The 10430-nt window shown below is 41.8% G+C and overlaps 1 protein-coding gene across 2 annotated transcripts; it reads right to left on the bottom strand.

Annotated features, from left to right (window-relative positions):
• Positions 1-355: 355 nt before the first annotated feature.
• prdm1b (PR domain containing 1b, with ZNF domain) lies at positions 356-9950 on the bottom strand. 2 transcript variants are annotated; one of them, XM_026349465.1, is made up of 6 exons: positions 9765-9950; positions 6558-6677; positions 5042-5282; positions 2608-3539; positions 2359-2487; positions 356-1899 (listed from the first exon to the last, which is right to left on the bottom strand). In XM_026349465.1, exons 1-6 carry the CDS (start codon positions 9933-9935, stop codon positions 1333-1335), a joined length of 2160 nt encoding a protein of 719 aa, XP_026205250.1. In that variant the 5' UTR covers positions 9936-9950; the 3' UTR covers positions 356-1332. The 2 variants fall into 2 exon arrangements, with proteins under 2 accessions (XP_026205250.1, XP_026205249.1); XM_026349464.1 differs by lacking the exons at positions 6558-6677; positions 9765-9950 and adding an exon at positions 5425-5519.
• Positions 9951-10430: the final 480 nt, after the last annotated feature.

Here is a 10430-nt window from a genome sequence, read left to right as displayed (position 1 = left end):
TAGAAACAATATCTTTAATGTGCTACATCATATCATTATAAAAGTTTCACCAAAATAGTCTCTTACATATAAAATCTTAACACAACCTGTTTCCAAAAATAAACTACATAGACAAACAAACTGTACAAAAACTACAAAATGATTACAGTAGTCCATAACTCAGTAGTACAATTTTCAATTGGGTAACACTAGAAGCAAGGATTTTTACTCCAGTGCCTGAAAATGTGTCTTCCTGTTTTTTCTGTTTTCTACTATAACTTATGGCTGAATATGAGGTACCAATGTTTAGGTGAAGTTTGTGTTGTCACACATGTTACAGTAAAGCTTTTTGAAAGAAATATATGAAACAATTGAATAGAATAAAAAGCTACATAGGGAACATTTTAATTTCTTAGCATTAAACATGGAAAAGTGAATAAAAGGCATTTGTGTACATATTTAATTGTGATACTGTGATCAAACGGAATCTGTAGCATTTTCTGTTTCGTGATGCCGTTTGGTTGTTTTTGATATGTTGATGTCTAAAAAAGTTGAAGTTGCTTCATATCATATATATATATAATGCTTAGTTAGTTAATCTCTTCCCTTCTTTCTATTGTTAAAATCAGTTCAATAATGATCCAAAAACAGTGCAACACATTTATGTTCTGTGATTATCATTTTTATAATGGCTTTTTAACTCACAGTTTTAAGATACCTGATTTTACTTCCCCCATTTTAAACATTAATAAATATCAAGGTTGCATTCAGTTGAGGAGCAGGAAAGTGGTTTGTTCCACGACTGTGCTCTGTCTTTCATATACACTCCCATTTGTTTTACCACATGCATCCAGTCACACGAGTAAAACAATACACAATAGAAGTGAAGACTTATCCACAGTTTTATGCCATGCTATTGTTCCTGAGTCCACTTGTTGTTTTCCTTAGAGCTTAAATCTCCTTGGAAATGTCAACACATAGAAAAAAAAAAAAAAACACTAACATGAAAACACACTATGATACAACTAAATAAATATAGGCTTAAACTTTAAAGCGAGTAATAAATTAAAGTACAAAAAGCAAACACTTCTCTACCTGAGTGGAAAGAGTTTGAAATTCACAGCTTTACAACACCTCGCTCTTCTAAACTGAGTTTAAAAGGAAGTACAATCACTGAATCCAGTCTTTGGAATGCTCTTCTTTTGGTGCTGTGCTCATTAGACTATGAAAGTTTAATTTGCCCTGTTTTACCCCTCGTGGACAAAACAGGGAGTTTTATTTGGCCACAACTCTTTTCTTGGTTGATGATATGCTGTATGTTTATTTTTATATTTCCCCTCTTGCAGTTCCTTCTCACTGTCCTTCTGTCTTCATTGCCGGTCGTTTGTGGAGGTGCACAACACTTGCCCTTTCCTGATAACCCAGTGGAGGATGTGATGGCACATTTGACTGGACCATGGGCATTGCTGGTGCGTTAATAGTCGCAGTCAGGGCCTTCAGCAGCATGTTGGCCTCTTTCTGATCTTCCTTCCCCTCACCTTCCAGGGTACGGGCCAACCAACGTTCAATAGCTTCCTCCACCTGTGGTGCCGATGCCGTTTCTGTGAGTGTGTCAGCCTCTTGGCTGGCATCAAATCGTTCCACCATCTCTTTCATGTGGACATTGACAGAAGTATTGGAGTTAGCCAGGCAGCAGCTGCTCTGGTGGATGCGCAGAGAGAAGCGGTGGAAGAAGGCCTGAGTGCAAAGCTGGCAGCGGTAAGGGCGGTCACGGCTACTGTGGAGGCGGCGGTGAAGCTTGAGGTGAATGTACTGGGTGAACTTGGTGCTACACAGCTTGCATTGATATGGTTTTTCCCCAGAGTGAAGTCGCAGGTGTGTTTTCAAGTTGCTGGTGCTGCTGAAGCGTTTGTGACACACCTGGAAAATGGAATAAAAGGTGATTATTAACAGCTTGACAAATGTATAATATGTGTGTGGGATTATTCTGAATAAACTTGGCAACGCATTGTGACGTAACTTTGCTGCTATTAATAGATTAGTATCGGGGCTGACCGTGTTAAGCAAGAGGGACAACTGTTTTTCTTTGTAAGACAGGTTCTATCCCACTCTCAACATTCACACCCATAGAGTCATATTAGCAAACAAAAGCATAAAGATACTGTCACATGACAAAGTAGGTAGTGGCTCAATGCAAATCAGAGACTGTGTTACCAGAAAGGTATGTGACTCAGAGTATTTATTTGTACTGTGTATGCTGTGCGCTTCTCTGAGAGGTTTGCTTTTGATTTTACATTGTCATGGTGAAAATAGTGAAGAGCTTCTTAGAAGCTTATTAACATAAAACATACACACATAAAGTTATGACTTTCAACATACCTGACATTCATGTGGTTTCTCCCCAGTGTGGACCAGGTGATGTTTCTGGAGATGGGCCAGCTGAGTGAAGCTCTTTTTACACAAGTTACATTGGAAAGGTCTCTCGCCACTGTGCACTCGGAGATGGACCTATGATTAAACAGAGCCATTAGCGCTGGTGCCAATTGGCAAATGATGCGTAAAATTTTGATTGTCTAACAATCACAACACCTTCTAATAATTCTAATTACAAGAGAAACTAATTGTTACCTTGAGGTTTGACAGCTGTCCGAAAGTCTTGGAGCAGATATTGCATTCATACTTGATCTTTCCATTCTGCTTTTTCAGTGGGTAGGGCAGGGATTTGTGACCGGGGCCATTGCGTGGCGCTGTGTTGCTTTTGGTTGTAGCTAGGCTTAGGTTCATGGCTTCCTCACAGCCAGAGGAAGACTGTTCAAGGGATTGATGCTGACTGTTGTTCTTTGGGAGAGGAGAGAGCTCTGGGGTGGCTGGGGCACCCCGCGGTGGTGATACATTTGGTGTTAGTTCCTTCAGACCTCCCTGTGGAGATGAAGGGTAGGGAAGGGACACTGGAAGTAGATTAGGTGACGCAATAGGGGGGTACGGGAGTCCATCTGTGCCCAGATAGCTGCTATATCGAAGGGATCCTCTTGAGGGCAGCATACCAGGAAAGGGAGGAGAGTAGGAGGGCAGGAGGAGGCGAGAATAGTGTGGGCCATAGGGGGGCAGAAGCTGGTAGGGGTGCTGGAGTGGTCGGGAGGGGGGGTATAGAGGGTAAGACGACACCAGCCCCTCTCTGTGCCCGTAGAGGCCATGTAGGTGAAGAGGGACATTTCGGTGTTGAGATGGGAACATAGGGTGGTGTTCTGGTGAATATGGGTGATTCAAGCCCATGCTGGGTTCTCTGTGCACAGGCTGAGGAGAAGGGATGATCCCCCGGTCCTCTGGCTCGCTGTGGCCCTTTTCCTCCTTCTCAGGCTTTTTGCTGAAGTCCATAATCTGGTCGTCAGGAGTGTCAGGCGGCGTGTCTCTTTCCAACATTTCCACATCAATCTTCTCCTCTCCTTCTTCGTCCTTTTCTTCTTTCACCTCTTCCTTTGTTCTTTCTCTGAGCCACGTCTGCTGAGGTAGGTGCCGTTTGTTGTACTCTGGCTCTCGGTCTTCATCAGCACTTATGTATTCTGAGAGAGACAAATATATATATATATATTTAGCACTTGGATTTTGATATAATCAAGAAAGACATACATATTTTAAGAGACACATCCACCCACAGAAGGCACTCCCTCTTATGGTAAATGATAGTAGTTTCAGTTTTGACTTGACATGTAAAGCGCACGGTACAAGTTTCTGTTTGTCAATCACAGTAGTGATTTTGATGTAGGAAGAACATTTGGGGGATTTGCGTGGGAGTCCATATGTCATGCCATGTATGAGCGGTTGTACAACAAGAGTCTGAGTTTCGTTGTTTCATTTGCTGAAACCCTTTCTGAGTATTTGTGCCTCACCATACTGTCCACAAGAACATATAAAACATCTCTTCCTTTTTCTCTTCCTCTGTCTTTTTGAGAAAGAACTTGTGTGTCTAGATCATTATTTCATACTACTGAAATAGTTCATTGTGTTAGTTACATTTAAGGTCATTTAAAGACATGCCACTCTTTTCATATTTACTGAAAACAAATGTTACTTCAAGTTATCATATCTTAATATAGTGTTAAGGGCAGGCACTCTTTGCCTTTGCTATTTAGGTAAATATGAAAATCAGCTTGCCCATGCTTCTGCACTCACTCTTATTATCTGTCAGAGTTACATTACAGAGAAAAACATTTAAAAGATGACTCAGAGCGCCATCTGGGTTTGAGCATTCACACGCTCTCCGGAAGATTTGTCACCAACTAGATTTCATTTACTGCTATCATATGAAGACAAACAATGAGCAAACCTGGACTTTGACATACATGAATGCTCCTTAGAAGGAACAAGCCTTTGCATTGATTAAACAATGTAATGATACCAGGACGAGTATTAGTCAGCAACTCATCTGGTGCATCCAGTTAGTGTGAATCATCAGACTTTGTGGCAACGGAGAAACATTACGGACAAGGAGCTTATGACTTGCCCTTCTACAGCTGAAGGTAAATGACTCACAAGCTACTTTGACCAAACATCGTTTCCCTTTCATTTGTCCACTCTCCTTAAAATTCATCAATTCATTCATCACATCTCATGGTATACTGAGATTTGTTTGGTCTATGTGTGGATTCCCTAAGAGCTTGAACATGAAGGCAGACACGATGATCAGTGGGATTAGATCTTCATTCTCTTTGAAGTGAAAGTATGTTGTTAATAATATGATATAGTCGAAAAGATCGAAATCTGTCATTTTATCTAATCTGTGTCTTGTGCTGTCTCAACATCAGAACAGCTGACAATCAGCTGTCTTCCACTTCTTCCCACTCACACATACTTCAGCAAGATAAAAGCAGGTTCATAGGGGAATCAAATTCACATGATGATTACTTGACTGTTTGTCTGTAAGTTTCTGTAACTATGGTGACATTTTAAACAACCACACGATTTTGCAAGCTCTTCCTTCCTATACCTCAAAATATTTGTTAACTTAAAGCAATTACATCTTGACCCGAATGTAGGAAAAAACGTTGGTTGCTGCTGAACTCACTCTGTTTGATGTCATCTTGCTGGCTGCAGAGCCTCTGGGCAAACTCCTGGCTGTACCAGACAAGTAACTCCTGTTTGGGCTCCACCGGCCGAATGGTGTAGAAGTAGATGTCCCTGCCATTCTGGCACGCCACCAGGTTCTGCTCTGCCAGAGAGCGAGCCGGGTTGACGTAACGCATCCAGTTGCTCCTGTGGATGTCATAGCCATCAAGAAAGTTTTGAAGCTGACCGCCGCTGTAAATCTGCAGAAGAAGAAGAGAGAAGATGGAATGAAAACATGTTCATGTATTGGATACTTTAATCAGACACACACAGACTTAATCTGTGACGCCGATTTAAAAACATTTTAACAATGTTTAAATGTAAATAAATCTAATATATTACCTCTGCCATGTACAGTTAGATATTCTCTATTCTTTTCAGTGATCAGTTACAGTATCTGTGCTCCTCTGGTCTGTTCTTTGTGTCCTGAGACTGAAACTCTTGTGTGTTTCTGCATGAGTGTCACTGTATTTGAGGAGTGAGACACAGAGGCGGGGCTTGGACACTTGCCTCACTCTCTCTCTCTCTCTTTCTGTTTCTCACTTTTCAGTATTATTATTGTTCCTCTATCGCCATTTGGCGTGTGGGTTACGTGCCAGAAGTGTGAGCTGTTTCTTCTTTCCTCCTTTTTTTTTTTTTTTTTTTAATAAAATGTAAGTCTTGGCTTTTAAAAACAAGAGATGAAAGAAAAATGTAACTGTTGGCAGCTTGACAGACAGCCGGCAAGTGCTGGCAAGTAGCCAGCATAAATGTACACACATGCAGGAATGCCTTTGGCAGCACGTCCGCCTCCATGCTGCACCTGTGCCGGAGGTTGATATCACTCCAGGGCAACATCAAACTTTCACTATTGCACTAGGGCAGGAACACCCCGTGTGCACAGGTTTACAGGAAATAAAGCCGGAAGGGAAATACGTAGGATGGCAGAAAAAGTCCTTATGGGAATTGACTCAGCAGAATAGAAAATTTCCTAAGTGACACAAGTTACGTGTGGATAACAGAGAAAAGAAAGAAACAGGAGGCTTGAACACCAAGGGAGGGCAGAAAGACGAGGCTTGTCTGAGATCGTGCATTTGTAAATTGAACAATAGTCCCTTCCTTTGTTAATGTGACACATGTTGCCAGTAAGGCTCTGATGACTTTGAGAGTGAATCAATTGTTACATGCCAAGACTTTTAACAACTTCCTCTAAAATTTTGACCAAAAACCCTGCTAGCCAGTGCAATCTGTGTGAAAGCATTTTTGTCTCCTTACTGACGTATTCACATAGACCTGATGTGAAACTTCTGTAGCTAAGCAATGACCAGGTTTTTTTTTTTTTTTTTTGTTGTTCATGAATAAAAGAGGAAGATGAAAACAGGTCCCCAGTCACTCCTGGGACTATTCTCATGTTTGTTTTCACACATCAGTGTCTAGTATATGTCTATATTGTATGTGTTTCTTTATGTTTGCATGTGTATTTTGGTTCCTCTTACCCTCCAGAAGTATTTTCTATTGGCCTCTTTGGGGACGTTGTCTTTGGTGTAGATGTCTCCTTGCAGGGGGCCAAAGCGAGTCCCCTGAGGAATGTATTCTTTGCTGAACACGCCTGTCACCTGGAAATTAGATCACATACTCCATTAGAATATAGCATACAGTAGCTACGTTCATATCTAATTAAGGAATCTATACTTAATCTATAGGATAATGATTGTGTTTGATCGTTGTTTATTTCCGACAGGTTCTTGGCCTGAGTTGCAGTTGTGGTGTCTTTGTCATGTTGACCCAGACGGCTCTAGAGACACGTTGAAATCCACAAGGTGACCCACTTTCTACACTAATGAGCTAAACGAAGGAAGAGAATTACACTTTCTCTGACCTACTCCACTGATCTCTGACCTGCTGTCCGCATAAACACCAGGAACAGCGACATAGAGAGAGGAAGCAGTGTCACCTGCTGAGGAAGCAGTGTCAACCTGCTGTTGGTCTGATCTCCTATTTCCAATCTTAGAAATAGCTATAGCAAGCACTTCTTATTATGCTTGATCTATAGACAGTTTAACAAAGTGTGTTATGTAGGCGAGTGAGTATTTTTTGACTCCTTCAAGAAGATTTTTAGTAGTGATACTCTATAGTGAAGATATAGATTTACTGGTAGCTTGTTAAAGTGTCTTCTTTGTGGTGCAGAATGTCATAATCGTTGACACATGGTAGAAAGTGCACAGGCTTGGGGTCAGCCCTCCTCAACTCACACCCAAAAGTCTATGAAAGTCAACTTTATGAGGATTTAACGCACTGTAAAGGGTTGAAGCAGCTTTTATAAACGACATATAAGCTGATAATTGTAGGGACAACAGGTCACAGAGGAGGGCGTGTGTGTGCGTGTGTGTGTGTGTATGGGAGTGTGTCAAGCTGCCAGCGAGGTGACTCCTGGATGCGATGAACCAGTGTGACATGGACATTGTGCTTCGTTGGCGTTGCGTGACTAACAAATCACTGTGGATGCTAGGCTGCTGCTGCTGCTGCTTAACCGCTCTGTTCAATCAGGTTTGGAGTAAGGGGGAGGGTGGGAGGGAAGGGTATTGAAGAACGGAAGAAAGGAGGGTGGGTGATGTGGACCCACGCTATCACACTCCTCAACACGCTCCTCTCCTCAATCCCTCGTGTGTCCACCAGGTTGAAGCCTGATGCCTGGCTGGCTGCCTGCCCCAACGAAAGTTAATCATCTGGTTTTAACCTAAATCCTCACCCCACTCCTCCACCCCCTGCACACTCTTACCCCAGCTTCTCCCTCCCCATTCATCCCCTCTGATGCTTCTATCTCCCCCCTTCCAGGCAATCGGTTGCTAACGCCCCATCTGCCACGTGCCCGCTTCACCCTTCTTTGCCTTTCCTGGCACACCTTAAGTTAAAAATGAGAAACTGGGTGTCCCTTTAGAATCCAAAACAGGTGCTGAATTAGTACAAGTGTGTTGATCCTCTTGTTGATACACACGAGAGAGTTGACTAGGTTTTCTTTCTCTTCAGATGTGACTCATCTATCTACCGCACACTCACCTATGTGAAAAAATCCCGGCTGTCTGATCCTTACTGATAATTGTTTTAACTGTACCTCTCAGTAAAAGTCAGTATACATGTATAAGCATTATTCCCCAAAACCACAGAAGGGTGTGAAGGCTGTGTTTCATGACGACCAACGGAAATGAATTTCCCAGCTTTGGTGATAGCAAAGCAAGAAGAAAGATTAACATGACACCAACTTTAGGAAGGGAAACTACTCAATGGACAGGGGCCTGTTTAAACAAAGCGCATTACTGGCAGCCATGTGAGTGTGTGCTCGTAGATGTTTTCATGTTTCATTTCTTATCTGCTTTTGTTTCATTAATCAGATAGGGTATGCATCACACATACAGAGTGTTTGGTTTTGTGGACATGAGAAGAAACTTCATCAAAATGACGTCGTTATTTTTATGACTGATATGCACTGCTGCACGTTAGCGCAAGCAAACTGCAAAATCAAGTTTGGCTGCCTCAAGTGTGAGTGTGGTAAGTATAAGTAAGATGTGTTAGCCGTTAAACAGGGGCTGGGGATTTGTAATTAGCCCTCAGTGTGATTTTATCTCCATAGTTTGCATGTTTTTCTTATCCTGCAACAGTAAATACTGCAGTGAGAGGAGGAAGAGGTGAGAGTATGAGAGCTAGAGAAGAGGAACGACGGCACAAAGTGTTGCATGGGTCAGGACAGAAAGAGGAAGGAGCACAGCAAAGTTAACCACAAACATCAGTACTGAGTGTTTAGAGCAATTACAGAAGAAGTGTGTGACATCTCTTTTGCTCTCTCTCTTCCTTTAAAGATGATGGTCGTCTCTTTAGCCACACTATTAATTACCTCTTAAAACCTTGCTTCAAGACATATCTGTACTAGGTGAGGCCAGATTTTAGTACATTGGAAGTCAAACAGTCAGCTGACACATTGTGTATGCTCTATTTGACTCACTTGAGGGAGAGAGTGAGTAAGAGGTAGAGAGAAATGCACTGTTGTAAAGGAGAGAACCGAAAGGAAGAAACCTTTGAAGCCTAAGCCAAGCTGATTCCTCTCACTCTATGTGCATGCCTTGAGTAAAAGAGCGCTCCCATTGTTATATGCATGAGAAACATATATTAAGAAGTGGAACAGCTCCAACATTTGAGTGAAATAGCTGTACATATAATGTAACTTATAATCACTCATAATTGTGTTAATGTTAAGTTAATGTGGCCAAAAGACAAATAAAGACTGCCTCTCACCTAAAGCTGCCTGTGGCCTGGGGTTCATTGCCCCATATTCACTCGCACACACATAAACACTGTGCACTCAACTGCATTTGTGAAGGACTCATTAGTCAGCAGATCTTTTGTTCAGACTAACCCGGTGCAGATGGTTCAACAGAAAGTTATGTAACACTGAATTATTATTTTGAAGGGCGAGGGTTTCATCTCATGAAGCTGACCCTTCTAAAACACAATCAGTTTCAACTTTAACTTGAAGTAGTGTTAAAGTTAGTCTGCGGGTTAAATAATGTGGTGTGTCACAGAGCTGTGGGTTTCTTCTCTGCCAATGCATGTTGCTTAACAACTGTATTTAACTTGATATGTGAAAATGTTATCTCCTGAATCTGTTTAAAAGCTGTAGCAATATGCTATAGAAACCGACTTAGTCTTACCTCGTTGTCTGTGCCATAGTCGAACGTTAGATTGCGTGGGATGGAGGTCATCGCTTTGGGCAGGCTGAAGCTAGGGTCCGACACCTGGTCTGGCACAATGTAGGTGCAGTTAAGGGCAAAATCCACCTCCCGCCAACTGCTCATGTCTCCTGGTGTGCTATCCAGCTTCATCGTGACAATCAATAATAAACTGCAGGTGCTAGTTTCACACTTTGGGCCTTTAGTTTGGTTCGGTTCTGTTTGGTTTGGGTTGCTTCAGTGTAAATATACTTTGGTTTTGTTGTGGCAGATCTCTTGTCTTAGGTACGTTGGTTAAAGCTCAAAATCTGGAAAAAGAAAGATGAGAGGGCAAATTTTAATGGCACAGAAATGAGTTGTTATCATGTGAACTTAGAGGAAAGAGTATATTTAGTTATGTAGTGGTTTAACCGAGAGTGTTATTTGCATATAAAGTCAACTATATTGATTTTATATGCAAATATTGTTCTCCCTTTGTGCCCTGAGAGAATCCCTGAACATTAAATTTCCTGCTGTCAGTCATTCATTGTTCAGGTTTCATTTAGGATAATTCAAGTTAATTGACACTGTTCTTGGCCAACATCCCAATACATGGCTACCAGTTGAACCAGTTGTTTCTTAAGAGGCGATCCCTTTTCTATCTCTATT

Source organism: Anabas testudineus, chromosome 11 (assembly GCF_900324465.2).
Source record: "Anabas testudineus chromosome 11, fAnaTes1.2, whole genome shotgun sequence".
NCBI classification, from domain to species: Eukaryota; Metazoa; Chordata; class Actinopteri; order Anabantiformes; family Anabantidae; genus Anabas; species Anabas testudineus.
The sequence above is the reverse complement of the archived record's forward strand: the minus strand, read 5'-3'. Positions and strand labels throughout refer to the sequence as shown.